At 45.0% G+C, this 27,289-nt stretch overlaps 2 protein-coding genes across 3 annotated transcripts in view; both read left to right on the forward strand.

Moving 5' to 3' along the window:
• Window positions 1-27,289, forward strand: part of ANKRD11 (ankyrin repeat domain 11) — a 319,696-nt gene that overhangs the window by 139,909 nt on the left and 152,498 nt on the right. Inside the window, exon 3 of one of the 2 annotated variants that reach the window (XM_068128855.2) lies at window positions 738-870. The exons of the other annotated variant lie outside the window; for it this stretch is intronic. Within the exon in view, the coding sequence (XP_067984956.2) occupies window positions 738-870 (133 nt within the window). The remainder of the gene's footprint in view (window positions 1-737; window positions 871-27,289) is intronic. 2 annotated transcript variants of the gene reach the window in all.
• Window positions 19,981-27,289, forward strand: part of LOC144893635 (uncharacterized) — a 1,058,663-nt gene continuing 1,051,354 nt past the window's right edge. Inside the window, exon 1 of the mRNA XM_078784510.1 lies at window positions 19,981-21,468. Coding sequence (XP_078640636.1) covers window positions 20,273-21,217 — 945 coding nt within the window. The 5' untranslated portion in view covers window positions 19,981-20,272 and the 3' untranslated portion in view covers window positions 21,218-21,468. The remainder of the gene's footprint in view (window positions 21,469-27,289) is intronic.

Here is a 27,289-nt window from a genome sequence, read left to right on the forward strand (position 1 = left end):
CTCACTAACCTTCCCCAAACTCTCCCCATCTATTTGCAGGTTGCTATATTCTGCTACCGCTACGCTCTCCACCTCCTGTTCGTTCATCCCTTTGTTGCATCCACTGTCTCCTCAGTGCGTTGCCTCTACACTGTCACCTTGATCTCCCATTGGCCTAGACTTTGTGTATTAAAAAAAGTTTATACTGTACACAAAGTGAGAATGATCATGCATTGTATATAGTTTTCAAATGTGTTTACAAATTGAGATTTCACGTTTGAGTTTGGTCTGACCTAGTTCTTTGGTGGGGTTTTTTCTACAGATGTCTACACTTATGACACTTAAGCTTTCATCATCATGTTGTCCATAATTAGGCTTTTTAAACTTAATTTCTTCTTTCCGTTCATCTTGCAAATGTTATCGTATTTGCAAAAAATAAATCCCATTTATATGCAGTTAACATTATTGGGTACGAGGGGGCAGGTGCACGTTCGTGAAATAACTGACGTTCTCATAATGCGGCACTTGTGTAATTGTGAGTTAAGCAACCCAAAAGAATGATTTATTTGTCTTGCCATTTGCCAAAAGTGGTTTCTCTGTCTCTTTTATAATAATTGTGCAAATTTATTACTTTGGGGTTTTGTTGTGTACCGTATTAGGATTACGCTTAAATAGGTAATATGGGTTTATTTGGGGTTGGAGCATGGTTGCCACCAAGATGAGTGCTTTGCGAGTTTGGTGTTGTTTCTGTTTTACAGGACAAGGTCATGGGGGAAAATCGAACGCACAAGCTGGATGAGCTGGAGAAGGACAACAAGGAGAAAAACGCCAAGCGCAAGCTTCCTTTCAACAACAGTCCTAATAGCCGCGAGCACCACAACTCTGATATGGGTAAGTACTGGGTTTGGGACACTTGGTCACAAGCCGAATGCCACCTCCCTGTCAGGCTCCCATCATGCAATTTCTCTTGCAACATTTTGAAATCGTCAGGCTGGACATTGTAGCAGAAAATAATTTGAAGGTAAAATCATGCAACCGTTTCCATTGGAGAGGTGGTTTCAGTGGTTTGTGCTAATGTGCGAGTATAATTGTCCGATGAATCATTTTGCTTCCAAGGTCTTAACGATATTTGTTGAGTTGTGTTTGAATGCCTTGGCTCACCCAGACCTTGTTGCACCTTCTAATTTTGTGGCAGCAGAAAAAAATGATCTCAATTCTTGAGTGTAGAATGGTTTCCAAAACTTTCAGCATTTTGTTACCACTCGTACTCTTCCAATAGCTCTAATTTTAGCATTCTCATTCTTTATGATCTCACAATGATCTTGTTTCGATTTTATGCCTTTAAGGTTACAGTATTTGTCCAAAGGTAATTTTTACATTTTCAAAAATGCAATGCAATTACCACTGTTGACGTAACCAAGTTAAATATGTTCAACGTTTTACCAGTATATCTACCATGTGTTACCATCTGTCTCTTTAAATCAACAAGAGAGCCCGGCCTTCATTTTATTGTCTTTGATTCGTACATGTGCCAAAGGGCATTTTCCACCTGCCGTGGTTTGGCTGTGCACATGCTCTCTCACAGGCAACTCAGAATGCACGATCAAATTATAATCAGCTGTGTGTCTGTGTCTGTGTCTGTATGAGTTTTGAGGCTTGTCTCCTTGTTCACGACATTTGTTTGATTTCTTATTTCCATTGCTGACAATAGTAAAGTTGGATGCCTGCAGTTGATTGGGAAACCAACTCACAAATTTGGCATTTTCATTCTGGAGAAAGAAGTGACAGTTATTACCTCCGCCACCAAAAGTGGATGGAGGTTACGTTTCCATCCCTGTCTGCCTATTTGTCTGTCAGCAGGATATCTCAAAATGTTTTGGATGGATTCGGACGAAACTTGGTGGACAGATTGTGTGTGTAACACAGACAAAGTCCTTCGATTTTGGTGAAGATCTGAATGTGGATGCGAGAGTTATTTTTAATTTCTCAAGTGATTCTTGAGCATTGAGAGATGAGGCCAAAAACGATATATAGCATGATATTTCAAAAGGTTGTGGACGGGTTATGACAAAATATGATGCATGAGTTGGGTATGTGACAAGAACAAGCGGATTAGATTTTGGTTAAGGCCCAAATCCAGATTCAGTATCCCACTGATTTTGTATCGGTGGGATACAAAATATTAACTGTTCAGCCTGGCGGAGGTATGCCAAGTGCAGTTCTAGGTGCCTCTGCCACCGAAGGTGGACGGAGGTTATGTTTTCACCCCTGTCTGTCTGTGAACAGGATATCTCAAAGCATTATGGATGGATTCAAACGAAATTTGGTGTAAATTTGTGTGTGTGATAAGGACGAAATGATTAGATTTTGCTGAAGATCCGGATCCAGATTCTAAAAATTTGAATGCACGCGTGTGCGCACACACACACACACACACACTACCGTCTGCCCCGCGCACACTACATGGTAGTGTCTAACTGATACACACACACCCAAACACACACACACACACATGTGCACATACACATACATGTGCACACACACACACGCTAACACAGAGGTGGATACTTTGAGACCCGGTAGATCTCCATTCCATCTCCCGAGGCCCATTTATGTGTGAGTATAATTGTCTTGACATAACCAAGTTGAATATTTCAGAATATTTGGGTAAGTAATGGGTTTGGGACAGTTGGTCTCAAGTTTGGTGGGGATAGCAGGCAAAAACAATTTGCATGCATACACACATAAGGGTCTGCATGCACACATTCATACATAATACACACACACAAACGTGGATACATCGAGACCTGTGAGGGTTCCGTTCCACCTTCTGAAAGCTGCATATTTGGGGATAACAAACAACGACTCACACACAGTCACACACGTAGACACACACACACACACACACACACACACACACACACACACACACACACACACACACACACGCTGCCTTTTATTATTATTATGGATTTATGTATATACTGTCGGATCCCGACATTCGCCGGGGATATGTTCCTGGAAAATGCCGCGAATGTTGAATCCATGAATGTGGGTGTATTGTTTCAATGGGGAAAGTGGGGTAGTTTCCCAATGGTTCATGATTCATAAGGGAAAATAAAAAAATCCTGTGAAAATCGGTGAATATGCCCGTGAAACACTGCACACACTGCACTGCACTGCACTGCAAACACTGCACTGCACACGATGTGAAGCACAGGGCCTTGAATATTGAAGCAGGTCATATTTTATCAACAGCAAATACATGTGAAGCACAGGGCCTTGAATATTGAAGCAGGTCATATTTTATCAACAGCAAATACATGCGAAGCACAGGGCCGTGAATGTCGAAGCAGGTCACATTTTATCAACAGCAAATACGCGTGTCTGCGAATGTTGAGACAGCGAATGTTGAGGTCCAACAGTATTATATATACATTAGCTGAAGGGCTCATTAACGACAGACAGTTAGGTAATGTTCTTCTCAAACACCTCATAAAACTATGTGATAGTTGCATCATTGAATTAGTTTCAAGTTAAATTATTTTTTGTGCACATATGTCTTTACAATTGAATTCTAGCTGAAGTTTCCCGTGCACTTTTGTGCTACGCCCCCTGGTGGTGTGTGTGTGCCATTTCGGCTACATACATACATACATACATACATACATACATACATACATACATACATACATACATACATACCCACATACACGACAGCTGCATTATAGTAAGATATACGTATATCAAAAGGAGCAATGCTGGCCATAAATGTGACATGACACTGACGTCATCACATATATTATACCAACACAGCACCTCTGAACTGGGATAGCTGTCTGTGTGACATTCAGGTCTTTGAAGACCCAGATTTATGGTCACAAATAAATGATTATGCCTAAACTGGTGATTAGCACCTCCTGTCTGATGATCAGCAGGGCAGATAAAATACGCTTGTATGGTACATGGCTCTTGTTGCTAACAGGTTGTGTCAGCATTTGCTGTTATAGGACTCGACCTGTACCTTGTTGCCTCATAAAGTTATGGGGATCGATTTTTATTTAACCAATTTTGCATGGTCACAAATAAATGATGTGGTAGTATGTCGTCTTGACGAGCCCATAATAAGGGCAAAATCTGGATCGGCGAGTCTGATTTAATTTATTTGTGACCATAGATCTCGGTATCCAAAGACCCGAGTGCCACACAGACGATATCTTCGTTTGGAGGTGATGTGTTGACATAGTTTATGCTCATGACGTCACTGTCATGCCGCATTTAGGGCCACAGTTTATCTCTCTGTTTTATATACCATACCCATTTTGCAAGGAGAAGAGGTTGTCTTTCTTATTTTACGAATGAGTTCTGCTGTGTGAAACAGCACCTCAACATTTTATAACTTTGTCAAGTTGCAGAGGGTTTTGGACAGAAGTTTCGTTTCAAATCAGACACCAGGTTACATACAATACTTTGTTTCTTACCTATGAAAGTTCAGAGCTAGTTGGGAGCATTTATAAACGTACAAACTGTGAGTTGTCTTGATGAAAAAGGTTGTGAAAACATTTATACGGCTATTGCGTTGTTGATCTGGCTTTAGTGGGAGTTCTTGTTCAGCCTGTTTGGACGCTTTCATTTATTGTGATAAAAGAAATCCAGGTGTGGTGGTGTGTGACCTGAACCCTTACGTTCATTTTAATCCCACAGGTGCTTCTTGATAAGATTGTAAAAGTTATTACCTCCACCACGGAGGTTATGTTTTCACCCCTGTGTGTTTGTACATCTGTGTGCACGATATCTCAAAAAGTTGTGGATGTTGATCGAGGAAATTTGATAGACGGGGTTAGGTGTGTGACAAGACCAAATTGATTAAATTTTGGTGAATATCCCGATCCGGATTTCGATGCAAGAATTTTTTAAAGTGATTCGTCACCATTGAGTGATGGGGCTAAAAATGACGTATAACACGATATCTCAAAAGATTGTCGATGGATTTCGACAAAACTTGGTGGATGAGTTGAGTCGGTGACAAGAACAAGCCAATTATAATTGGGCAAAGGCAGGGATGCAGACCGGCCTATCAATGAGATACAAAACGTAAACTGTTCATCCTGGCGGAGGTACCTCTATCCAGCATTCTCGTTTGAATAGATTTGTGTGAAATGCTTTATTCACTCTAATCTACCATTTCTCCACTTGGAATATATATTGTTACAGACGTGGCTTGGATGTTATTTACCGAGCGGTTTTATGGTATGACCACGTCTGCACAAGTTACCCGATTGTGCCCGAACGTTGACTAGTCGCGCGATGCTGGCTCAATAAGGAAAAGAAGACACCCGGCTGGATTACAATAACACAATACGACACCAAGGGTTCAGTTCTCAAGACCTCCGGAGGAGATTATATTCGTACGGAAAGGTTAGATTACAAGGACGAGAGGTACATCATAGGAAGACAGGCACTTAGACACAATCTTATATTATTCCCAACAGACGACAGATAAACGGGACAAAGCTGACTCACACGAGGGTTGATGGCAGGAAAGCGGTTGTCGATGGCTCCAGGTGCACCTGTGCTCAAAGGTTAGAATCGACCCGGTCCGGTCCAGAGATGCGGGAGGTTTCACAGCGCTCGGAGGGGACGTTCTTTCACAGGCGGGTTCTCTTCCTCTCCGCGATCGCAGGCAACGTTCTTTCTCCAGCTCGGGGCGCATCTGACGTCACATCCGGCGCGGGGCCGCATATATCCGGCGGGGAGTGACACGCCCTCGGCTCGTTAGCTCCGCCTCGTGGAATCGGCACGTTGCTTCTCATTGGGTGCGTGCGGGGGGTTTACCAGGCTCCGCCCTTGACGAGGAGCTGACAAGGAGCCCCTTCGTGGTAACCCCGTGGAGCGCATGGTCTGGAGCTAATCGAGCCGGTGTGAGGACGCATCCTCCCCCGCTCCGCCGCCATCTCCTCTGTTGTTGTTGTAATTGTTGGGGAAGAAGATGGAAGGAGGTATGGGAAAGGTCCTAAACTCACTACTGATGCCATATAATCACATTCTGGTGCAACGAAGAGTCATAATTAATGGAGACGAGGCCTTAACTGACATAGAATAAGAATAACTAGGAAGATGTCCGAAAGTTGTCTACGTGTGGTGCGGTGGACCTGGGCACGACATTTAATGGGGGAATAAGGGGAAGGTCGGCTCTACTGATTGTTATTTACATGCAATGGGACTAGGGAATGGGGGATTGGGGAAAGTTGGGGAGTATTGGAGAAAATAGGGGAATATTTACAAGCGGATATGGAGGCCAAATTCCATATTCGCAACATTGCACCCTTCTCTACCCTCGGGGCGTCCCGACCCGATAAATTTTTACCTACTTTAGTGTGGCACGCAATGTAGTTCCCTCTACTATTAACTCTACCCTGAGTGCGACAGTTTTACAGATATTCACAAATGAGTAAATATGTCCCCCTGCGACGTTGCACCCTCCTCCTCACAGAAACACACCCACAGGATAACCGAATCCGGAAAGAATTCTCAAACTACACATACAGCCGGTAGGGAGCATTATTTACAAGACTACGCTGCTATTTACACTACGATCCAGGACCTGTTTTTGGAGGAACACATGCAGATGTTATGCATAGAGAGAGCGCGCTTGCCAGCATCGATACACCAACCCACGAGTGCTCTGTGGCCGACGGCCTTTAATAACGTGCAGAGCACCCTTCCCGAGCATCAACAGCACCACCCCACCACCAATCGGTGCAGTCACCATTGTTCAATGATTAAAAATAAATGCGACAACCCCTAACCCTGCAGGTGTCTCTTGCTCTTCGTGTGGCCTTCAGTGGTGTTAATTAACAGTGGTTCACCTTTATGGCATAGGTGCCACGTTGACCCATAGGTCCATCCCCGGGTGGTGCTTGGCCGCAAACGAACTGCGGTCCATTGTGGGTGGCCACAAACATTGCGGTCCATATGGTGTATCGATCCCGGCAGCAAACAGCGAAAGTGCAGGCCCACAACTGCGCAGCCAGCACCTCTCTCTCCTCTCTCTCTACCCCAAAGCCAGATCCTCGGAGGTGGGAGACAAAAGAAGAAACAAGTGAGTAAGGTGGTAAGGGCGCAAAAGTGCACGCAATGTAAGGTGATGCACACTGGGGGCACATGGGAACCAGGTGAGACAGGTACGTTCCTATCGTACGCCCCCCCCCACCAGGTAACCTACATGGCCCCTCCCTTACCCCTTACTGCATCCACAAAACACAACACTACCCATAAACATCTACTTTACAAATCAACAAACATCCCTACTGTCTTCCCCGTTCCTCCCATAAACCAAATTCGTCTTCTCTCCCTCCTAACCAATCAAATTTGCCATTTTCAACTCTCATCAAAATTTGCCATCTCCAACTGCACATCAAAATTTGCCATTACCAATTCATCATCAGTCCCTCCTAGGGAGGGAGAGATGGAATCACCCCAATGTCTCATCCACGTCGTGATGCGTCTCACAAATCCAACAGCAATTCTCATTTCCTGCAACAACCAAAGAAAACACAGGTGTGGAGTCATCATCATCACCACAGGTAAGTGGCTGCGTATGGTGCGACAGGTTCATCAATCCTAACTATTTCCTAAATGACTTTAACAACTTTACACTACCCGGGGTCTTTCTCCGGCCAAACCATTGGCCCTCTTACTCTATGGGTTCTAAAAACCAATTCCCATTGGCCAACCTGTGGTGCTTTTCAATTTGGGGTCTCACTCCCCCGATTCATCTCCTGGTGCCCTCGCACAATTTCTGGGCTGCGGCGTGTACCTCTCCCAGTGGGTCTACCCACCTGCACCCCTCCACCACTGCAGTTGCCTCCGAGCTTACCTGCTCCTTACCCTAACCTATCTACCTGGGGAAGGCCCTCTGGCGCTCTCCCCACTCCGTGCCCTCTCTGGCACTGGGCTGCCCGATCCACACCCGGGATCCTCAGGCACCCACTCACAACTACCGGCTCCCAGAGCCCACCTGCGGCCTCACCTGGCCGACATCCTCACAGTGGTGGAGTGCCCAACCAACTACACACACTAACAGGCTACACGCCCAGCCATTTCCACAACACTAATGCACCCATCCACAACACCATTCTGCCACCGCACCACAAATGCCAATATCCAACCACAATTTACCTGCACCCTCTACCTAACACTTACACTACCCGCCCCGGGTATTCGTGAAAGGGGGTCCACTCTTCCCCCATCCACACCTTCGCACCATGCACACCACTCCGTACCACTTACTCCAACTCTCTCCACACACCTGTACTTGCACACCTGTGCTCTCACACCTGGTGCCACCTGCACCCTTCTCTCCCCAAGCGCATTCGCGCTGATCCACACACTCACTACTCATACACTGCTCCACACACCTGTCCAGTTGCACACCTGTGCAATCACACCTGTTCAATTCTCACACACACAGCATCATCTCAGCTAACTACTCCCTTCTGAAACTTGCGCTTCCCAGTCGTCCCTTTAAACTATTGCGCTCCCACGTCATTATCATCCATACTAATCTACCTGCGTCCCCACTACAGGTATCAGTCACCAACTAAACTTAACGTTACCTAATGTCCTCTTTCTAGATCCCTACACACATATAACCTAACCCACCCGGGCTAGTTTTCACTGCCATACACCCCATAAGCTATTGCGCATTTGCCCCACATGGGAAGGGTGGCAGGGATGCCATCCCACCACATCGGGGGTCTCTCACTACCAATTTTGCACATCAAATTTCAATAAATTAAAAATTTGCCAATCACTACCCATCATCTGCCAATCACTACTGCCAATCCCTTGCCAATCGTCAAATTTTGTTTTTCTCTAATTTTGGGTCCAAAACACTAACCTCATCACCCAGTCGACTCACTAATACCTCTCGGTGCGCCAATCCCTGTCCAAAGCCCGGTTTCGTAAAGCCAAGCAATGGATGCTGGTTGTTTTGTGCCAGCGGCTGGATGCGTCCGGCACTCGGTGCAGGGACGGGGGCTTACCCGTGCCGAGATCCCACGCACCACCTCGGCACGGAGCCATCCAATGCCCCGCTCTCGACCTGCCGGCACGTCTCACCAAAAAGTGGTCGCCATGACGACCCTTTCTATCGGGCTGCCAGCTCCGCCTAGTGGAGCCTGGACGCGGCCGTTCAAAGCGAGGCCCGGCACGCACCGAGGGCCTGCTTCGGCTAAAAGTCGCTCTAACCTCTAACCCGTTTAATGTCGATGCTTCACCTGCATGCTTACACCCCGAAGCCCGTTCCTTGCTCACACATCCAGCCGTGCTCATGCTCCTCGTACCTTTCCTTACACACCCAGGCACACCCATTCCACTCACAGCCTTGGTCACACACCTGACCACCGAACACTTTGGCACACATTCGTTGCTCGCACACCTCACCAATACACCTCTTCGCGCCCCCTCCTCGGTCACCTCCTCTGTGACAATCACAGGTGTGCCCTCATTCGCACACCCAACCACGTGCCTCACCACCAGCTCCAGCGTGCATTCCCACTCACGCTCCACCATTCCAGGTGTGCATCCTTCCATCCCAGGTGTACATCCTCGCTCACCTGTCACAACTAACTCACGCTCCATGTCACTCTCACTACTCTCACCACCATTCTTGACAGCGCACTCACCCTTACTCTTGACAGCGCACTCTTTCCTCAGGCACCTGTCCGTTACACACCTTTCTCGCGCACACTCTCCCGTTACACCCTCTGTAACACTCACCACAGGTGGACACTCTTCCTTACTTCTGACAGCGCACTCTTTCCTCATGCACCTGTCCATCACACACCTTTCTCGCGCACACTCTTGCGCACACTCTCCCGTCACACCCTCTGCAACACTCACCACAGGCGTGCATTCTTCCTTGCCTTTGACAGCGCACTCTTTCCCCATGCACCTGTCCGTCACACACCTTTCTCGCGCACACTCCTGCACACACTCTCCCGTCACACCCTCTGTAACACTCACCACACCGCGCTTCCATGTGCTCCCTCGCACACACGCTACGACCGACTCATTCTCGCCAACACCCTCACTCCTTGGCACACACTTTTTCCTCACACACCCCAGAGTCGGACTTTCTCGCACACCTCCTCTTTCGCACACCAGACCTGTCACACACCTCACCAACGGCCTTTCACGAACACCCGGATCCAACCCAATCCCCAAGCTTCTTAAATCCCCTGGCGCATCATACGCACGACCATATTGGTCACCACTTACACCGGGTCCTCTTCCTCTTCGCTTCTCCTCCATCACCTGCGAATCCCTCATCCGGTTAATGAGCACATCATCACGATCCAAACACAGACTTTGGACCAATTCTTTTACTTCCTCCTTTATCTCTTTGTTATCCTCTCTCCGTCGCTTCTTAATTTCGCTCACCCCTTCTTCCACTTCTTCTAATTTCTGCTTCACCTCTTTTATGTCCCGGTACGTCTCCTCAAGCTCATCCTCTAAGGCTACCTTGACCGTTTCCATGTGCGTCCTCACCTGCCGGTCCGTCGTCTCCATAACCTCTATCACCTCGTCCAGCCTCGTTGTCAGTCCCTCACGTACCATCTGACATTCCCTCTTTGTCGCTATCAAGTCGTTTTTTATGTCGTTTTGTGTCGCTTTTAATCCTCCTAATACCGCAGTGTTCCTTTGAACCTGCTCCTTTACTTCTTTTTGTCCCTCCGTCAGCTGTTCCACCTCCTGCGTCAGGACCTCTATGCCCCCTTGTAACTTTACAGTCCCCTTTCTCACCTCCTTCTCCATGTGCTCCTTACAGTGCCTCACCTCCTCGCGCACTCCTCCGACCTCCTCACTCACTCCTCTTCTGATCTGCTCTCCCATCACTTGCATCTCCTGCCCAGATGCCACCCTCATCTGCTCCATTTCCTCCCTGTGAGCATCCAGTTTGGTTTCTACCCCCATTCTGACCCCCTCTATCTGCTGCTCCATTTGTTTAACTTCCCTTTCCGCTTGGTCCCTCATGTCCCTCAATTTGCCTTCCATACTGTTTTCTAACCCCTCTAACCCATTTTTCACTCCCTCTATCTGATTCTCCTGGGCAGCCATTCTATTTTCTACCCCCTCTAACCCCTTTTGCATCCCTTCCATTTGATTCTCTTGAGCGGCCATTCTGTTTTCTACCCCCTCTAACCCCTTTTGCATCCCTTCCATTTGATTCTCTTGAGCGGCCATTCTGTTTTCTACCCCCGTTAACCCATTTTTCACTTCTTTTATCCCGTTGTCTAACCCCTCAAAATTATTGTCTAACTTCTCACTGGTACCCCTCGCTTCGTCCCTCATTACCCCCATTTGGTTTCCCATTACCCCCATTTGGCCCTCCATTCGCCCACTATCAACCCTCATTTGCTCACTCTGAGCATCCATCCGGTTCCCCAATTGGTTACTCTGCAGTTTGAGGGACGCCTGCATTTGCGCCATAAATTGCTCCATGAGGACCTGCATCTGGGCCATCCCTCCCACTTGTGCAGCGGGTGCGGCCGCCGTAGCTATGTGCGAGGCGCCATTTCGCGCGTCTGCTACCCCCGCTGTTTCGCTCTCCTCATGTCCCTCATGTCCCTCAATTTGGTCCTGGACCGACCCTGCTTCACTCTCCCCTACCGGACCCCAGCCGTCTTGATCCGCCATAGCGCGACTTGCAAAATTCGAGTTTCGTAAAACAAATCCAAATTTTTTTTTTTTTCCGTTATAATTTCGTCGAGCGCAGTAACCGCGGGACCGCGCTCCGAATCGATTCGGTCGAGCGCCGTACGCGCTCCGGCTCGATTTTCCCTCCCAAAATTTGGGCCTAACTAATTTAGTCCCGGGTTCGAATTCCACTCCTCGACACCAATTGTTACAGACGTGGCTTGGATGTTATTTACCGAGCGGTTTTATGGTATGACCACGTCTGCACAAGTTACCCGATTGTGCCCGAACGTTGACTAGTCGCGCGATGCTGGCTCAATAAGGAAAAGAAGACACCCGGCTGGATTACAATAACACAATACGACACCAAGGGTTCAGTTCTCAAGACCTCCGGAGGAGATTATATTCGTACGGAAAGGTTAGATTACAAGGACGAGAGGTACATCATAGGAAGACAGGCACTTAGACACAATCTTATATTATTCCCAACAGACGACAGATAAACGGGACAAAGCTGACTCACACGGGGGTTGATGGCAGGAAAGCGGTTGTCGATGGCTCCAGGTGCACCTGTGCTCAAAGGTTAGAATCGACCCGGTCCGGTCCAGAGATGCGGGAGGTTTCACAGCGCTCGGAGGGGACGTTCTTTCACAGGCGGGTTCTCTTCCTCTCCGCGATCGCAGGCAACGTTCTTTCTCCAGCTCGGGGCGCATCTGACGTCACATCCGGCGCGGGGCCGCGTATATCCGGCGGGGAGTGACACGCCCTCGGCTCGTTAGCTCCGCCTCGTGGAATCGGCACGTTGCTTCTCATTGGGTGCGTGCGGGGGGTTTACCAGGCTCCGCCCTTGACGAGGAGCTGACAAGGAGCCCCTTCGTGGTAACCCCGTGGAGCGCATGGTCTGGAGCTAATCGAGCCGGTGTGAGGACGCATCCTCCCCCGCTCCGCCGCCATCTCCTCTGTTGTTGTTGTAATTGTTGGGGAAGAAGATGGAAGGAGGTATGGGAAAGGTCCTAAACTCACTACTGATGCCATATAATCACATTCTGGTGCAACGAAGAGTCATAATTAATGGAGACGAGGCCTTAACTGACATAGAATAAGAATAACTAGGAAGATGTCCGAAAGTTGTCTACGTGTGGTGCGGTGGACCTGGGCACGACATTTAATGGGGGAATAAGGGGAAGGTCGGCTCTACTGATTGTTATTTACATGCAATGGGACTAGGGAATGGGGGATTGGGGAAAGTTGGGGAGTATTGGAGAAAATAGGGGAATATTTACAAGCGGATATGGAGGCCAAATTCCATATTCGCAACAATATGAATCATGATATGACCATAGCCTGTGTTAGCATAACGGTTAAGGCAACTGCCTTAAGATCTTAGGGTTTTGTGTTTGAGTACCTGTCATGGCGTTACATAATACGAGGTGGATTGATTCAGTCTGTCATCCTTCCGATGTCAGCAAAATGAGTACCAGCTTACTGGAAACGAGGCACTGCATCAGCAGCACAGTTGTGCTCCCATAAATGATGCAACCAGCTGCCACAGGCTGCATATGAAATAATAATGATATGAACTGAAAGGATGGCCTCGACCCTAGAGGTATGCATACTCACCTCTAAGCTGTCTAACCTGGGTTGGAATCCCAACCCAACTATAATCTGTCATGCCGGTGTTTCATCAATATGTGTGCCGTCCCTCAGATGGACGTTAAACGGGCGTCCCTTCTTCCGGCATTCGTTGGTGGATGTTAAAGATCCCATGGTTTCCTTCGTGAAGAGTAGGCGAGCTATCACCAGCATTATGATCAAATTACAAATTCCTGCCCGAACCAGCAGAGGGGATTGCCTCAGTGGCACATGACCTCAGCCATTTATGTTACCCCACAGCTTTGTGCTGCATATAAACGAAGAAAAATGATATGAACAGGTTAGGTGGTTTTCTGGACTCTAATTTTCTGGTGTCTAAAGATTGTGGTCAAGCTTTTTGAAGTATAATATTTTGGACAGGGATATCAGGAGACATTGGTGTAATTGTGTTGTAAGGGCATTTGTAGACATTGGACAAATAAATACAGTATACGTATATGGTATTTGAACCCAGGGTTCCAGCATCATTATCCATGTGCTCAGGTGGGAATGCTGAACAGGCCAGACTTGGTTTGACTTCTGCTTGAGTTAAATTTAACTATACCATTCTTAAGCAGTGCCAATGTGAGCCACGGTATCGTTTAACGGAAAATTAAGGCTGCCATCCTATCTTCACCCATTTGGATGTAAAAAGAAAAGAGGAAATAAACCCGGTCGATTATGCCTCTATCGAATCAATCATTTAGCTGCATGGGTGAAACGTGCTAGCAAACAATGTCATAAATACACATAATTATTGAAAACATGGTGCTTTCTGAAATATTCAACGATATGTGCTTGGGGGTGTAAAAATAGGGTTGAAGGTTAAAATGCCGCGACTCGCGTGACACTAAAATGTGACTCACATCTTGCAATGCATGAACAAGATAATTCAGTCTAACAGCACCCAAAAAACATTGAAAGCAAGTTGATAACCTTTCTTAGTTACAATCTATCTTCAACTTGTCGATGAGCTCGAATTTGAAACAAAAATGAAATACAGCAAGTCAGCAATCGTCTAAACACGCGAGGACTTACATCCACATTCATGAAATAATTAAATCCTCATTTGAAAGAAACTGTATTTATTCCTGGCAAGCACAACACTGCATTTCTGGCCTTATCCAAGCTGCTCTCTGTTGTTGGCCAAGTTAGGGTACAGGCATTTCACACATGATGTCGAGAACAGGTTGCCATTAGTAGTCCAAGTCGGCCAGCCAGGGGGAAAGGTTACCGCTTCTGAATTGGTACTTCAGATTTACATATGTGCCATCTAATTCCAACATCTATGCCATGTACACATATGCAACATCAGGATGTTTTCCAGTGATCTTGACGGCAACTAATTGACCTCTCTGTGGAGCATATGCATCCAGGAGGCTGATTCCATTGTCTTGATCTGCTTCGACATGACTGGAATCTCTGGTTGTAGCACACTCAGGTGTGTACCTTTCAGTGATGAATCCTGCCGCACTCGGTCCAATAAAGTGGTACTGTGAAATGCCACTTATTTGTTGTGCTTTTTTGAATTTATTTTGTGCTTGTGAACACGTTCTAAGTTCAGTAAAACTGCACGTTCACCAATGGAAGCAGCTGTTACCGAAGTAGTTTTAATTGATTATTACTTTTCTGCTTCGTGGAAGTCTTCTGCACTACTGATTTTTTTTTTTTTTTTTTTTTTTGTATACTGAATCGAGGCTCGTGAAAGAGCTAACATTTATTTCACAAACAAATCAACCAGACAAACAAAATATACAAAAACAGGGAGCGGAAGACAAGATGGGGAGAGAAGGGGAAGCACACAACCACAACATTTGAGAGCAGGGAGAAGTGTGGGAGGGAGAGGGCTTGGGGGGAGGAGGCGTGGGAAGGGGGGGGGGGGGAGGGGTATAAAACACAAGGGGACCGAAATTAGCGGGGGTATAAAAGATCAAGGTTTTGGATGGGGGAGGATAAGAGATGGTGGTGAACAGCTGTTTTAAAGACCTGGAGGGTGGAGTGGGATTGAAGAGAGTGAGGGAGTTTGTTCCAGAGGCGGGAGAAAAGAGGAATGAAGGAGTGAAGGTGAGCAGAAAGTCTTGATTTTGGCAGTTTAACCATAAGAGGGTTGCAGGCAGATCTTGTGCAACCTGCAGGAATATTTGGGAGACAGAGCCCAGAGAGAGCTGGGGGGGGGGCAAGGCCAGAGAGGAGTCGGTAGAAGATGGAAAGACCACCAACCTGCCTGCGGTGAGTGAGTGAAAGGCCCTTGGAGTTAGCTTCATCGCGGGAGATTCCAATGATTCTGAACGCTTTGGTTTCAACAGCGTGAAGACGAGCTAGATGTGAGGCAGGAGCACCAGACCAGAGGGGAGAGCAATATTCCATAGAGCTGCGGATGAAAGCCTTGTATGTGGTGAGGAGCTCAGGTGTGCCAAGGAAGGACTTTGCACGACGGAGGATGCCCAGTCGGCGACTGGCTTTGGAGGCCAGATTTGAAATGTGGTTTTCCCAGGAAAGATCATGGCAAATAGTGAGACCCAAAAGCTTGAGTGACAGAACTTCTTGGAGAGGATTATTCAGAAAGTGGATGGGAGGGTTGTCCAGTCGGTCTTTTCGGAGAGACATCGTAAGAGTGTGAGATTTATCAGGATTGAAAGACATGTTCCATTTGTTTGCCCAGTCTGTGATTTTGTCCAGGTCTGCAGGTCTGATGATACATTTACTCGTTTTCACACCATCTGCAGCAATCCTTTTAAGGGTTGTACCTACTCCATCTACTGGTCCCTTACCAAGGCTTGTTGCACTAACGTTCCAAACGAGCTTTTTATCTTGTTTTTTTTTCTGCCAGAGGCTGCATGGCAGACATCACATACTAGTTTTTGAATTGACTTTGCATAGTATCGTTGCCTTCCCAGTAGTAGTTATGGCAGGAATTTGGAATTTGTTCATGGTGCAGACCAGCAGATGTAGGCTTTTGACACCTGTGTAATATAGAGTGACACCAGCAGCTTCCATCAACGTTGAGAAAAATGTATTTCTTGGATATTGAAGAAGCATCTAAAAATATCTTAAATGTTTGGATTGGTCTGTTTTGTGTTCCATGTACGAACTTCTTCATAATGATACTGGGTTCGAAGGTGCATGTCTCAACTCATGTTGATTCGTCCTTTGTCTAACTGATATTCTAATGCTGCAATTAATGTTCAAGTACATTGACGTCTCCAAATATCCTTGCCCAATATGTGTGTAATATATTGTCGTGTCCCCGGGGTTAAGACCCCGGGGTGACGGATGACCGAAACGAGCTTTACTCCGAGGCGTATACCCAACTTGGCGGTAGTGATACGCATGGGGTGGATGGTAGCAAGCGCTTACCTGCATGGAGTTCACTGGGCTTCCTCGGACCCACCACGAATAAACGAGACAGAACACCAAGTAAGATGCAACAGATAATGGGTTTATTAAAATAATGCATGGGAACAAATAAAGGGAGGGTAAACTAAAAATTCCTAAATGAGGGTCCCTCCACTCCGACTCAGATACGAACATGGGGAAAATAAAAGTAAAAGATAATAAATAATGTTTATGTCGTGCAGCCACTTAGCTCTGGTCTCAGTGAGGTCGTCACAGGTCTGGTCGGTCGACGAAATGGCCGCACGTTGACCTGCTCAAGATGGTGCCGAGCCGCTCTTTCGCCGCGCCACGAATGTGAGGTAATTTGGGCCGGCGGTCCCCTCGCGCTCTCCACTCCGTCCGAAACGCTGCGAGCTCCACGAACCGTCGGCAACACCCCCTCCTCACGACCAAAATTTGCCACAGTGCTCCTTCTCTGCACCAGGTCCACACAGGTTCCGAACTCGCTCCACCATCGCACACAAACCCAAAATGCGACCGCCTTTCACGCGAGCCAGAACAAAGAGAAAATGCGACCGCCTTCAACGAACGCCAGCACCAAGAGAGAGAAAATGTCGTCGGCTCTTGCTTTTTCTCCGATCATCCTGATGATGTCATCCTTTCGACCAATCGCCCAGCACCGTCGAATCGTCCCAACCAATCGTCCTTCGGGGCGTGGCCTCATGGCCATTATTGACGCCCAATGACCAAGCTTGGGGCGTGGCTTGTCAATTCCGGTCCTCGAGGCGGAGCCTCGCCGTCCTTCGAGAATGTTCGGCTGGCGGGGTTTCTTTGCCAATCGGCAAATGTTTGGGCCTCTGTCAGGCGATTATGGTTGTAATGGCGGCCCTTTTTGATGAAATAAAACGAAGGCAAAAATCACAGGGGCCAATGACAAACTGGGGTTTATTAATCTTACACCCTAGAACTAGTTAACACAAAAAAACATGCCGTATGCAAACACTCTTATGGCAAACATTATGGCGACATGCAAACACTCTTAACCTGAACATTTACCCTGATTATGTACATTGAGATGGCTTCTTCTTCTTTGCGTCACACGGTCCATTCTAAGCTATTTATTCCTAATTTCTTAAGGTATTTCATGCCTACCCCCACAAACGTAACAATATTTTCAAGTTTCTCCAAAAGCCTCAGATTGGTCAGTTTGAATGTATAGTCAGGTTCACTATGTCAATAAATTATATTTCGTTCAAAATCATGGTAGATTAGCAAACCTATACATTTTTGGAAAGGTTATAGCATAAGGAAACTAAAAATCAATGTTTACAGTTGGAGAGATACCTGTATGGTGGCCATTTTGGATTTTCAAAATGGCCACTGTAAAATACATATTTTGTTCTATTTCTGCCTCTAATTTTTTTTTTTATTATTATTATTTTTTTTGTATACAAGATCGAGGCTCGTGAAAGAGCGAACATTAATCACACAGAAAGACAAACAGACACACAAAACAAATAACATCGGGAGCGGTAGACAAGATGGGGAGAGAGGGGGAAGGACACAAACACAACATTTGAGAGCAGGGACCGAGAGACATGGAGACATCGAGAGAACTGTGGGAGGGAGAGGGCTTTGGGGGGGAGGCATGGGAAGGGGGGGGGGGGGTGGGAGAGGTCTAAAACATATGGACACTGCCAAGACTTCCAGGAAAGAAGTTGGAATTTCAAACAAGGTGGATCTGGGGTGAGTTAGTGGGGGTAGAAAAGATCATGGTTTTGGATGGGGGAAGATAAGAGATGGTGGTGAACAGCTGTTTTGAAGACCTGGAGTAGGGTGCATCAAACGCCCTTAGGTTCTTGGATTTTAATGTCTATTCTCTCAAATGTTACACTTGTTGGTAGAAGTATGTATGCAAAAAATAAATGAAATCAGAGGTGGTCCTGGGTGGCCACCGGCCACTTTTATATATTTAGGGCCATTTTCGGGGCCGCACTATGTAAAAATGTTTGATTTTGTTATTTTACACCCAAACCTAGTCATGTTTGGTATCAAATTGAAGGTCTTGATGAGAGGAATACAAATATAACAATTTTATGCAAAAAACGATGGTTTGATAATTAGTTTGTGTTTTTACATGAATGAAATCGGAGGTCTAATCGTGGGTCCCATACTAGTAGTCTAATAATATCCTTTATTTTCTTTCAGATGGCAGATAAGAAGACCAGATTAGCAAGTGCCATTTTTGGTCTTGGCAATGCTTTTACAGAAGCAGATGGTACATTGACAGGAGTCCGCCTCCCAACTTGCCGGCAGGTTCTTCGATGCGTGATGTGGTACATCCAGAAAGAAATATGTGAAGGCAAACAAACTCAGCCACTGAAATGGAAATCTGCCAGCATCGTCCTTATCCAGCTGAAAAAATTCTACACTAAAGCAAATATTCCTATGCTTTCAGACCATCAATGCTGCAAACTAATACTTGACCTTCTTAATGACAATAACAAATTGCGTCAAATACCTGTTTCTCGCCGAGAATCTCCAAGCACTTTGGCTAAGTTGCAAACCATGAATGAACGTCTTGATAAGACCTTTGGTGTATGGACAAAAGATGCAATGACAAACATTAAGAATGAGGAAGATAGAGTATTTTTAGAGTCAATGAAATCTGACAGAGTAGCCTCATTTGGTGGTGTTGACAAGAAGAAAGTTGATAAAGATCATAGAAAAGAAAAACGCCTCTTAGCGGAAGCTTCAAGACGAGAACGTCATGAATCATCCAGTGTACAAGAGATGACAATTAGTTCTGTATGCTCTGATGATAGTGACTCTGCAGATAGCTTGGAAGAAACTGAAGAAGAGGCGATTCCAGAGTTTCAAAGGAAGCGTAGTCACCACAGATCAACATATGCAGGTACATCTGCCTTTATTCCTCATGATATTCTGAAAAGACATTCAGTTGTGTCTGTTGCTACTCGACTAAACATAACTCCTGTTCAACAGGTTGCGCTCACCAAAGCTGTAATTCAAGAGGCAGGAGGTGATCCACGTCGTGTGGCCAAGTCGTACTCAACTGCTGATAAGGCTCGACGATCAATAACAAGTGCTATCGCCAAAGATATTCAAGAAAATTGGATCGCCCCAACAGCTGCAACACTTCACTGGGATGGCAAGCAGATACCAACGCTCACAAACAAGAATGTCAAGGAAGAAAGATTGCCAGTGTTGGTTGGGAATGCCACTGATGTAAAGCTACTGGGGGTGGCTAGATATCCTCCTGGAAGTGATGTCATCAGGTGACATCATTGCCGAGCACACTTACACGTATCTACATTCATGGAAGTGCAAACAATCAGTTGTCAACTTATGTTTTGACACAACAGCATCAAACACTGGACACGTTACAGCTGCCTGTGTTACCATTCAATCAAAACTGGACCGTGCTCTTCTGTGGTGTGCATGTCGCCATCATGTTGGAGAGGTAATCCTGGATCATGTGTTTGACGTTCTCAAAATTGAGGCATCAAAGTCTCCAGAAGTATCTTTGTTCCAAAAATTCCAGAAGAATTGGGAACGCATATCGCATGCAAAGAATGAAAGTTTAACCAAAATTGACATTTCCATGTACAATGACTATGCACAACAGCTGCTTTTATCCTGCAAAAACAAGGTTTTAAGCACAATCCGCACAAGCGCTTCATACTGTAGGGAAGACTACAAGGAAATGGCACAACTCTGCCAGGTAGTCCTCGATGATGATGTCACAAAACAAGGAACACTCCACAGACCAGGGGCCATGCATAAAGCAAGGTGGATGTCAAAGATTCTTTATTCCATCAAAATATGCCTACTTGAAGAGCAAATTTCTCTACTACCTCGAGGAACTGTAACAACACAACATCAACAGAAAAAACTGAAGGAGTTTGTTGTTTTTGTTGTTTATATTTATTGTGATTGGTGGCTCATATGTCAGTCTGCTTCAAATGCCCCATGGTTTGATTTGTGCTTTTACAAGACTCTGCTCAACTATAAAGCTGTCAACTCAACCATTTCAGTCAGCGCTGTGAAAGCCTTTGATAGACATTTGTGGTATTTAACCCCAGAACTGGTTGTTTTGGCACTGTTCAGCAATGCAATTCCTCAAAAGGATCGTCGTGCCCTTGCAGATGTGTTACTGGCCATACAACCAGATGAAATGCCAAGCACTCCAAAACACCGCTACGGTTCTGGATATGGCAAACCGTCATTTCCAAAAATTACAGAAGCGACAACCCTGGCTGATCTTGTGAACGAGGACTCGTGGTTTACAGTAAACCTTCTTCACCTAGATATGACCTTCCTAACAGAGGATGTTGACACTTGGCAGAACAATGAGCACTTCAAGGCAGCCAAGTCCATTGTGGATGGGCTTAATGTTGTGAATGACCCTGCGGAGAGAGCAGTAAAGCTCGCAACTGATTTTGTCTCAACTGCAAGAAGAGAAGACCACTTCCAAAATCTTCTTCAAGTGGTTGAATGTGACCGCAAAGCGAGGCCAAATTTGCGGAAACGAGCAAAGTTGGAGTAGTGACATTGGCGTTGTGCTTAATACATTTTCAAACTTTTAATCAATGAAAGTACAATACTACAACACTGTACTACAACTTTGTAATATGAAGAACGATTTTGGTTAATTTTACATTGACATGTAAGGTTGTTTTAACTGTTTGATATTAGGCATTTAGTAAAAGTAGGACTTTACTTTTGTATATAGGTATAATGGTTAATTTTACATTATCTTGTAGTTAATTTTACATTATCTTGTAAAGTAGTTTAGCTGTGGCCCTAAATGGCCCTAAATATATAAAAGTGGCCGGTGGCCACCCAGGACCACCTCTGATTTCATCTATTTTTTGCATACATACTTCTACCAACAAGTGTAACATTTGAGGGAATAGACATTAAAATACAACAACTTTTTGAAAATCATGGGGCGTTTGATGCACCCTAACCTGGAGGGAGGAGTGTGATTGAAGTGAGTGTGGGAGTTTGTTCCAGAGGCGGGAGAAAAGAGGAATGAAAGAGTGAAGGTGAGCAGAGAGCCGAGATTTCGGCAGTTTAACCATCAGAGGGTGGCTGGCAGATCTTGTGCGACCTGTAGGAATATTTGGGGGACAGAGCACAGAGAGAGCTGGGGGAGCAAGGCCGGAGAGGAGTCGGTAGAAGACAGAAAGACCACCTACCTGCCTGCGGTGAGTGAGTGAAAGGCCCTCAGAGATAGCTTCATCGCGGGAGATTCCAATGATTCTGAAAGCTTTGGATTCAACAGCGTGAAGCCGAGCCAGGTGTGAGGCAGGAGCACCAGCCCATAGGGGAGAACAGTATTCCATTGAGCTGCGGATGAAAGCCTTGTATGTGGTGAGGAGCTCAGGTGTGCCGAGGAAGGACTTCGCACGACGGAGGATGCCCAGTCGGCGACTGGCTTTGGAGGCCAGCTTGGAAATGTGGTTTTCCCAAGAAAGATCATGGCAGATGGTGAGACCCAAAAGCTTGAGCGACAGAACTTCTTGGAGAGGATTGTTGAGAAAGTAGATGGGAGGGTTGTCCAGTCGATCTTTTCGGAGAGACATAGTAAGAGTGTGAGATTTGTCAGGATTGAAAGACATGTTCCACATGTTTGACCAGTCTGTGATTTTGTCCAGGTCTTCAGAGAGTGAGGAGGCTGCAGACTGCCGATCTGAGGGAAGAGGAATGGAGCGGCAGAGAGTGGAGTCATCAGCAACGAGATACAGAGGATTTTCCAGAGAGTCGGAGAGATCATTGATAAAGACCAGAAAAAGCACAGGGCCCAGCACACTGCCTTGGAGAACTCCAGCCTGAACGGGAAGGGGAGATGAGAGAAATCCATTCAGGGCCACACGTTGACTACGACCAGAGAGGAAGTCCGCAAGCCATGCATGGAGATTTCCATGGATACCATAGGAGGAGAGTTTGGTGAGCAGAGCTGGGTGCCAGACCGTATCGAAGGCACGTGATATGTCAAGGGAGACAGCTCTGATTTCCTGTTTGGCATTGAGGACCTCCATCCATTGTTGAGACAGCAGAAGCAGCATGTCCAGAGTAGAGTGACCTGGGCTGAAACCAAATTGATGATCAGAGATCAAGCCATTGGAGAAGAGGAAAGATTTCATATCCGAAGCAATGATGGATTCCATGACTTTGCTGATAATTGGGAGCAGGCTGATTGGTCTGTAGTTGCAAGGATCTGTTTTTGCACCTTTTTTGTGTAAAGCGGTAATGTTTGCTGATTTCCAGGATGCTGGCAGATGACCTTGAGCAAAAGATAGGGTGAAAAGAACAGAGAGAGGGTGAGATAGAGCGGCAGAGCAGGATTTTAGGACCCGTGGGCTGATGCCATCTGGTCCAGTTGCAGAATCAGAGTCGAGGTTTGATGCAATTACCCTAAAAACTTTTTAAAATATACTAAACCTATATTTTCAGGGACAAGGAATCCAATGAAAGTATCAAATTAGTGCTATGGGGAATGGTAAGACACGAATCAAAGGTTTTGAATTGCAAAATACTGTCTTTATATTCGCGATAAGTTGCATAATCAAATACATGTTATCATTTTGTACAGGCAGTTAATAACATCAAAATGTGTCACAATAATTCATCTATCTATAATTCCAGTAATCTCTGTCTGTACGTTTGTCTGTGACCGCTGTTTCTCGACAACCACGGGTCCGATATACTTTTAACTTGCCAGGTATATTGCTGGGGACCCGAGGATGTGCCTTTTCAAGGTTTCATATTAATCGGACAATTACTTACCGAGCTATGTCCAAAAAACGATTCAACCAATCAGAGAGCAGCGAACGATCGCGTGTGCCGAACGTGGCGGGCACACTCTGCCTCGGATGGCACATTTGAGAGCGTATTCATTTATTTCACGTTTGCAAACTATGTTGGCGTTAAACTATGTTTTACAACTAATAAAAACGAATTTGCGATTCATTCGCTTTCCTGCGCGTTTGTGCACGCGATGGCGATTTCTTTACCAAACTCCGGAAGCCGTTCGCTTTGGACCAAACCATTGCATGTAAATAGAGGGGGGGGGATTGTCACCACTCGCAAGCCGTTCGCTTTGGACCAAACCATTTCATGTAAATAGAGGGGGGGGATATAATTTTAGATATAGATATAGTACGGGCATGCCCTAGTATCACCAAACATACACAGGCAGTCAGCAAAATCATATATACACACGCAGTCAGTATAACTTCACATCTACACAGGCAGTCAATGGCATCAAACATACACGATTACAGAATATGCCATTTAGAGTTCGTCATCACTGTCCTGTGTGTCGTATCCGACAATATAGTCCGCATCGTTTTCACAGTCCGTTCCACACAAGCAAAGGTCGGTCAAATTGATTGGCAAATCGAATTGGTCGAATGGTCGATCGAATCGAATTCGATGAATCGAATCGAATCGAATCGATTGAATTGGTCGAATGGTCGATCGAAGCGATTGGTCGAATTGGTCGAATGGAATTGGTCGATTGGTCGAATTGGTCGAATCGAATTGGTCGGAATTGGCAAATGTAAACATTGATTTTCAGATTTTCCATGTAATAACGTTTCCAAAAATGTATAGGTTTGCTAATCTACCATGATTTTGAACGAAAAAACATAGTGAACCTGACTAGAACTGCAATATCGCACAAACATTCTCTTATTGTGTCCAAGTATCTCGTTTTTTCAGGGTGATCCAAAAGTGCCAAGTAAATGTCATAGTTCTGGGTCTACCGGTGACAGGTACATGATGCACTGACTCAATTGCTTCATACCTTTCTTCACCTCCGCCACCGAAGGTAGGCAGAGGTTATGATTTCACCCCTGTCTGTCTTGTCTGTCTGTTTCTGTCTTTGACCAGGATATCTCAAAAGTTATGGATGGATTCGGATGGAATTTGGTGGACAGGTTGGGTGTGTGACAAGGACAAATTGATTGGATCTTGGTGACGATCCGGATTCAGATACTATAATTATCCAAGTGGTTGATTCTTCACAGTTGAGAGATCGGGCCAAAACCGATATATAGCTTGATACCTCAAAACGTTGTGGCCAAATTTGGACGAATGGCGGTGGATGAGTTGGGTAGGTGACAAGAAAAAGCCGATTAGATTTTGGTTAAGGCCGAGATGCGGATTCAGCCGATCAGTGGGATACAAAACATAAACTGTTCAGTCTGGTGATGGTATGCACTCTACTGAGTGCCGTTCTAGTTTATCAAGTTTATTGTCTCTGGCCTCTAAGGTCATTGATTAGGAGAACTGGGAATGCCCTTCACACATTTTCCTGCTTGCAGATGAACATATCAACACTTAAATGCTACTTGGTAGTCAACCGGTGAGATGCACTACCTCTGTCATCCATGAGCATTCGGCCAATCTGAAAAAGAAAGAAAACAAGTACAGATACATTCAAAGTACACCGCCCCCATGCCAAATAATTAAATATCCTACAGCGCGGCATTGCCGGGGCGCCTCCGGCGCCCGGCAATACCGCAGTACAGCTTATAGAGGCTGCTTTGGGAGGGAGAGGTGTACGCTAATTCATTGATTAATTGTATAATTAAAATCAATAAAAGATTATCACAAATTATTTTCTTAATCAATTGGCTAATAGCATAACTAAACCACTCGTGCTTCATCCGAAGATGTATCTTTTAGAAATTTAATTAAATAAGTAATTAATAAAAAATTAAATAATTAATTGATTCACCAATAAATAATTTATCGATTAAATGATTAATCAATAAATCAAAAATATCCTTGATAGCCACATCACTTGGTCACTGCCATGTCCAAACACACTGTAACCCCGATATAACGAACTTCTCGGGAGACATAAAAAAAAGTTCGTTATTTTGAAGTGTTCGTAATACTGAATAATGTACGAATCACCATACTATCACACCTATTCATATGCAAAACAACAAACTCTTTGTATTGTTCATTCATGTACATTTTATTGTTCGATTGTACGAATAAAAAACTTTAAAAAGCATTGCTGTTGTGTCATTGTTTAAGAGTTCATGTATAAATAAAATGTTCAAGTTCATGTCATATTCACCGAATGTTCAATTTACTGCGTGAAGAAACTGGTAATCTTGGATTGTTTACTCTTGGAGGTGGCGTTTTCTTTGCGTGCATAAGATAATAGCTGACGGAGCTGTAAAACTTTAATGCGGTCGACTGGTTGCCCTTCAAACCAGGAAAGTGCTGTTTCAAGTCCGGCAATTACATCAGATGTTGCTGGAACTTCTTGTGGTTCATTGGTGTCATCAGAGTCACATTCGATGTCACACTGCAGTGTTGTTTCACGAACGGAGGCGATAATTTCTTCATCGGTCATCGAACTGGTCACGGGAACGTCTTCATCGACGTCCACCCACATAATCGTTAAACAATAGAATCTCATTAAATATGCGGGGGACAGGAAGTTCGTTCGTTATATCCGGAAGTTCGTAATACTGGTGTTCGTTATAGCGGGGTTCCAGTGTATTAGCTTCCCAGCTCAAAAGGTGCCTGAGATATTGGCCAAATGAGAAAGAAAATAAATAAATGATTATTAATAAAAATAAATAATAATCATTAAAAATTTAAATTATCAATCAATTCGGTCACAGAACACATAAACCACCACCATTCCATCAGAATCTGTAACTGGGGAAAAAAATTTTTTTTTAGTAATTAATCGAATAATTAAATAATTCATCGATTCATTGATTAATTGATTAATCAATAAATCAAAAATATCCTTGATAGCCACATCACTTGGTCACTCATGTCCAAATATTAGCTTCCGATCTCAAAAGGTGCCTGAGATATTGGCCAAATGAGAAAGAAAATAAATAAATGATAAATAATGAAAATAAATAAATAATAATCATAAAAAATTAAATTATTAATCAATTCGGTCAGAGAACACGTAAACCACCACCCTTTCATCAGAATCTGTAACTTAAAAAAAAATTAAAAAAATTGTCATTAATTAAATAATTAATCGATTAATTGATTAATTGATTAATTAATAAATCAAAAATAGCCTTTGCAGCCAAATCACCTGGTCATTGGCATGTCCAAATATCAGCTTCCTAACTCAAAAGGTGCCTGAGTTGATGGTCAGAAGAGAAAGGAAATTCGATTAATTAAATAAGTACTTAATTAATCGCTAATAATTAAATAACTCATCAATTAATTGATTAATCAAAAAACAAAAAATACTGTTTTTGACAAAGGACTTGCTCACTATTGTGCCGAAATTTCAGCTTCCTCGCTCAAAGGATGGCTGAGATATCGCCCGGACAACCAAGAAAACAAGAAAACAAACAAACAGAGTGAAAACTGAGTACTCCCTTTCAGCGTGCGTCACTGCCGAGCCCCCTTCGGTGCCCAGCAATGACGATTTGCAATGCCTGGAGAGTGGAGATGGCATAGGAAAGGTGCGGTGTACAACAAAAGACCAATGTCAGAATCCTTGATGAAAACATCATGAAAGTCACTTACTTGCTCAGTACTTTTACATCACCCTGTGTTTGTAGAAATATACAAAACAAGTACACATACATTCAAAGTACACCGCCCCATG

Source organism: Myxine glutinosa, chromosome 9, assembly GCF_964187855.1.
Source record: "Myxine glutinosa chromosome 9, kmMyxGlut1.1, whole genome shotgun sequence".
Classification (NCBI taxonomy): domain Eukaryota; kingdom Metazoa; phylum Chordata; class Myxini; order Myxiniformes; family Myxinidae; genus Myxine; species Myxine glutinosa.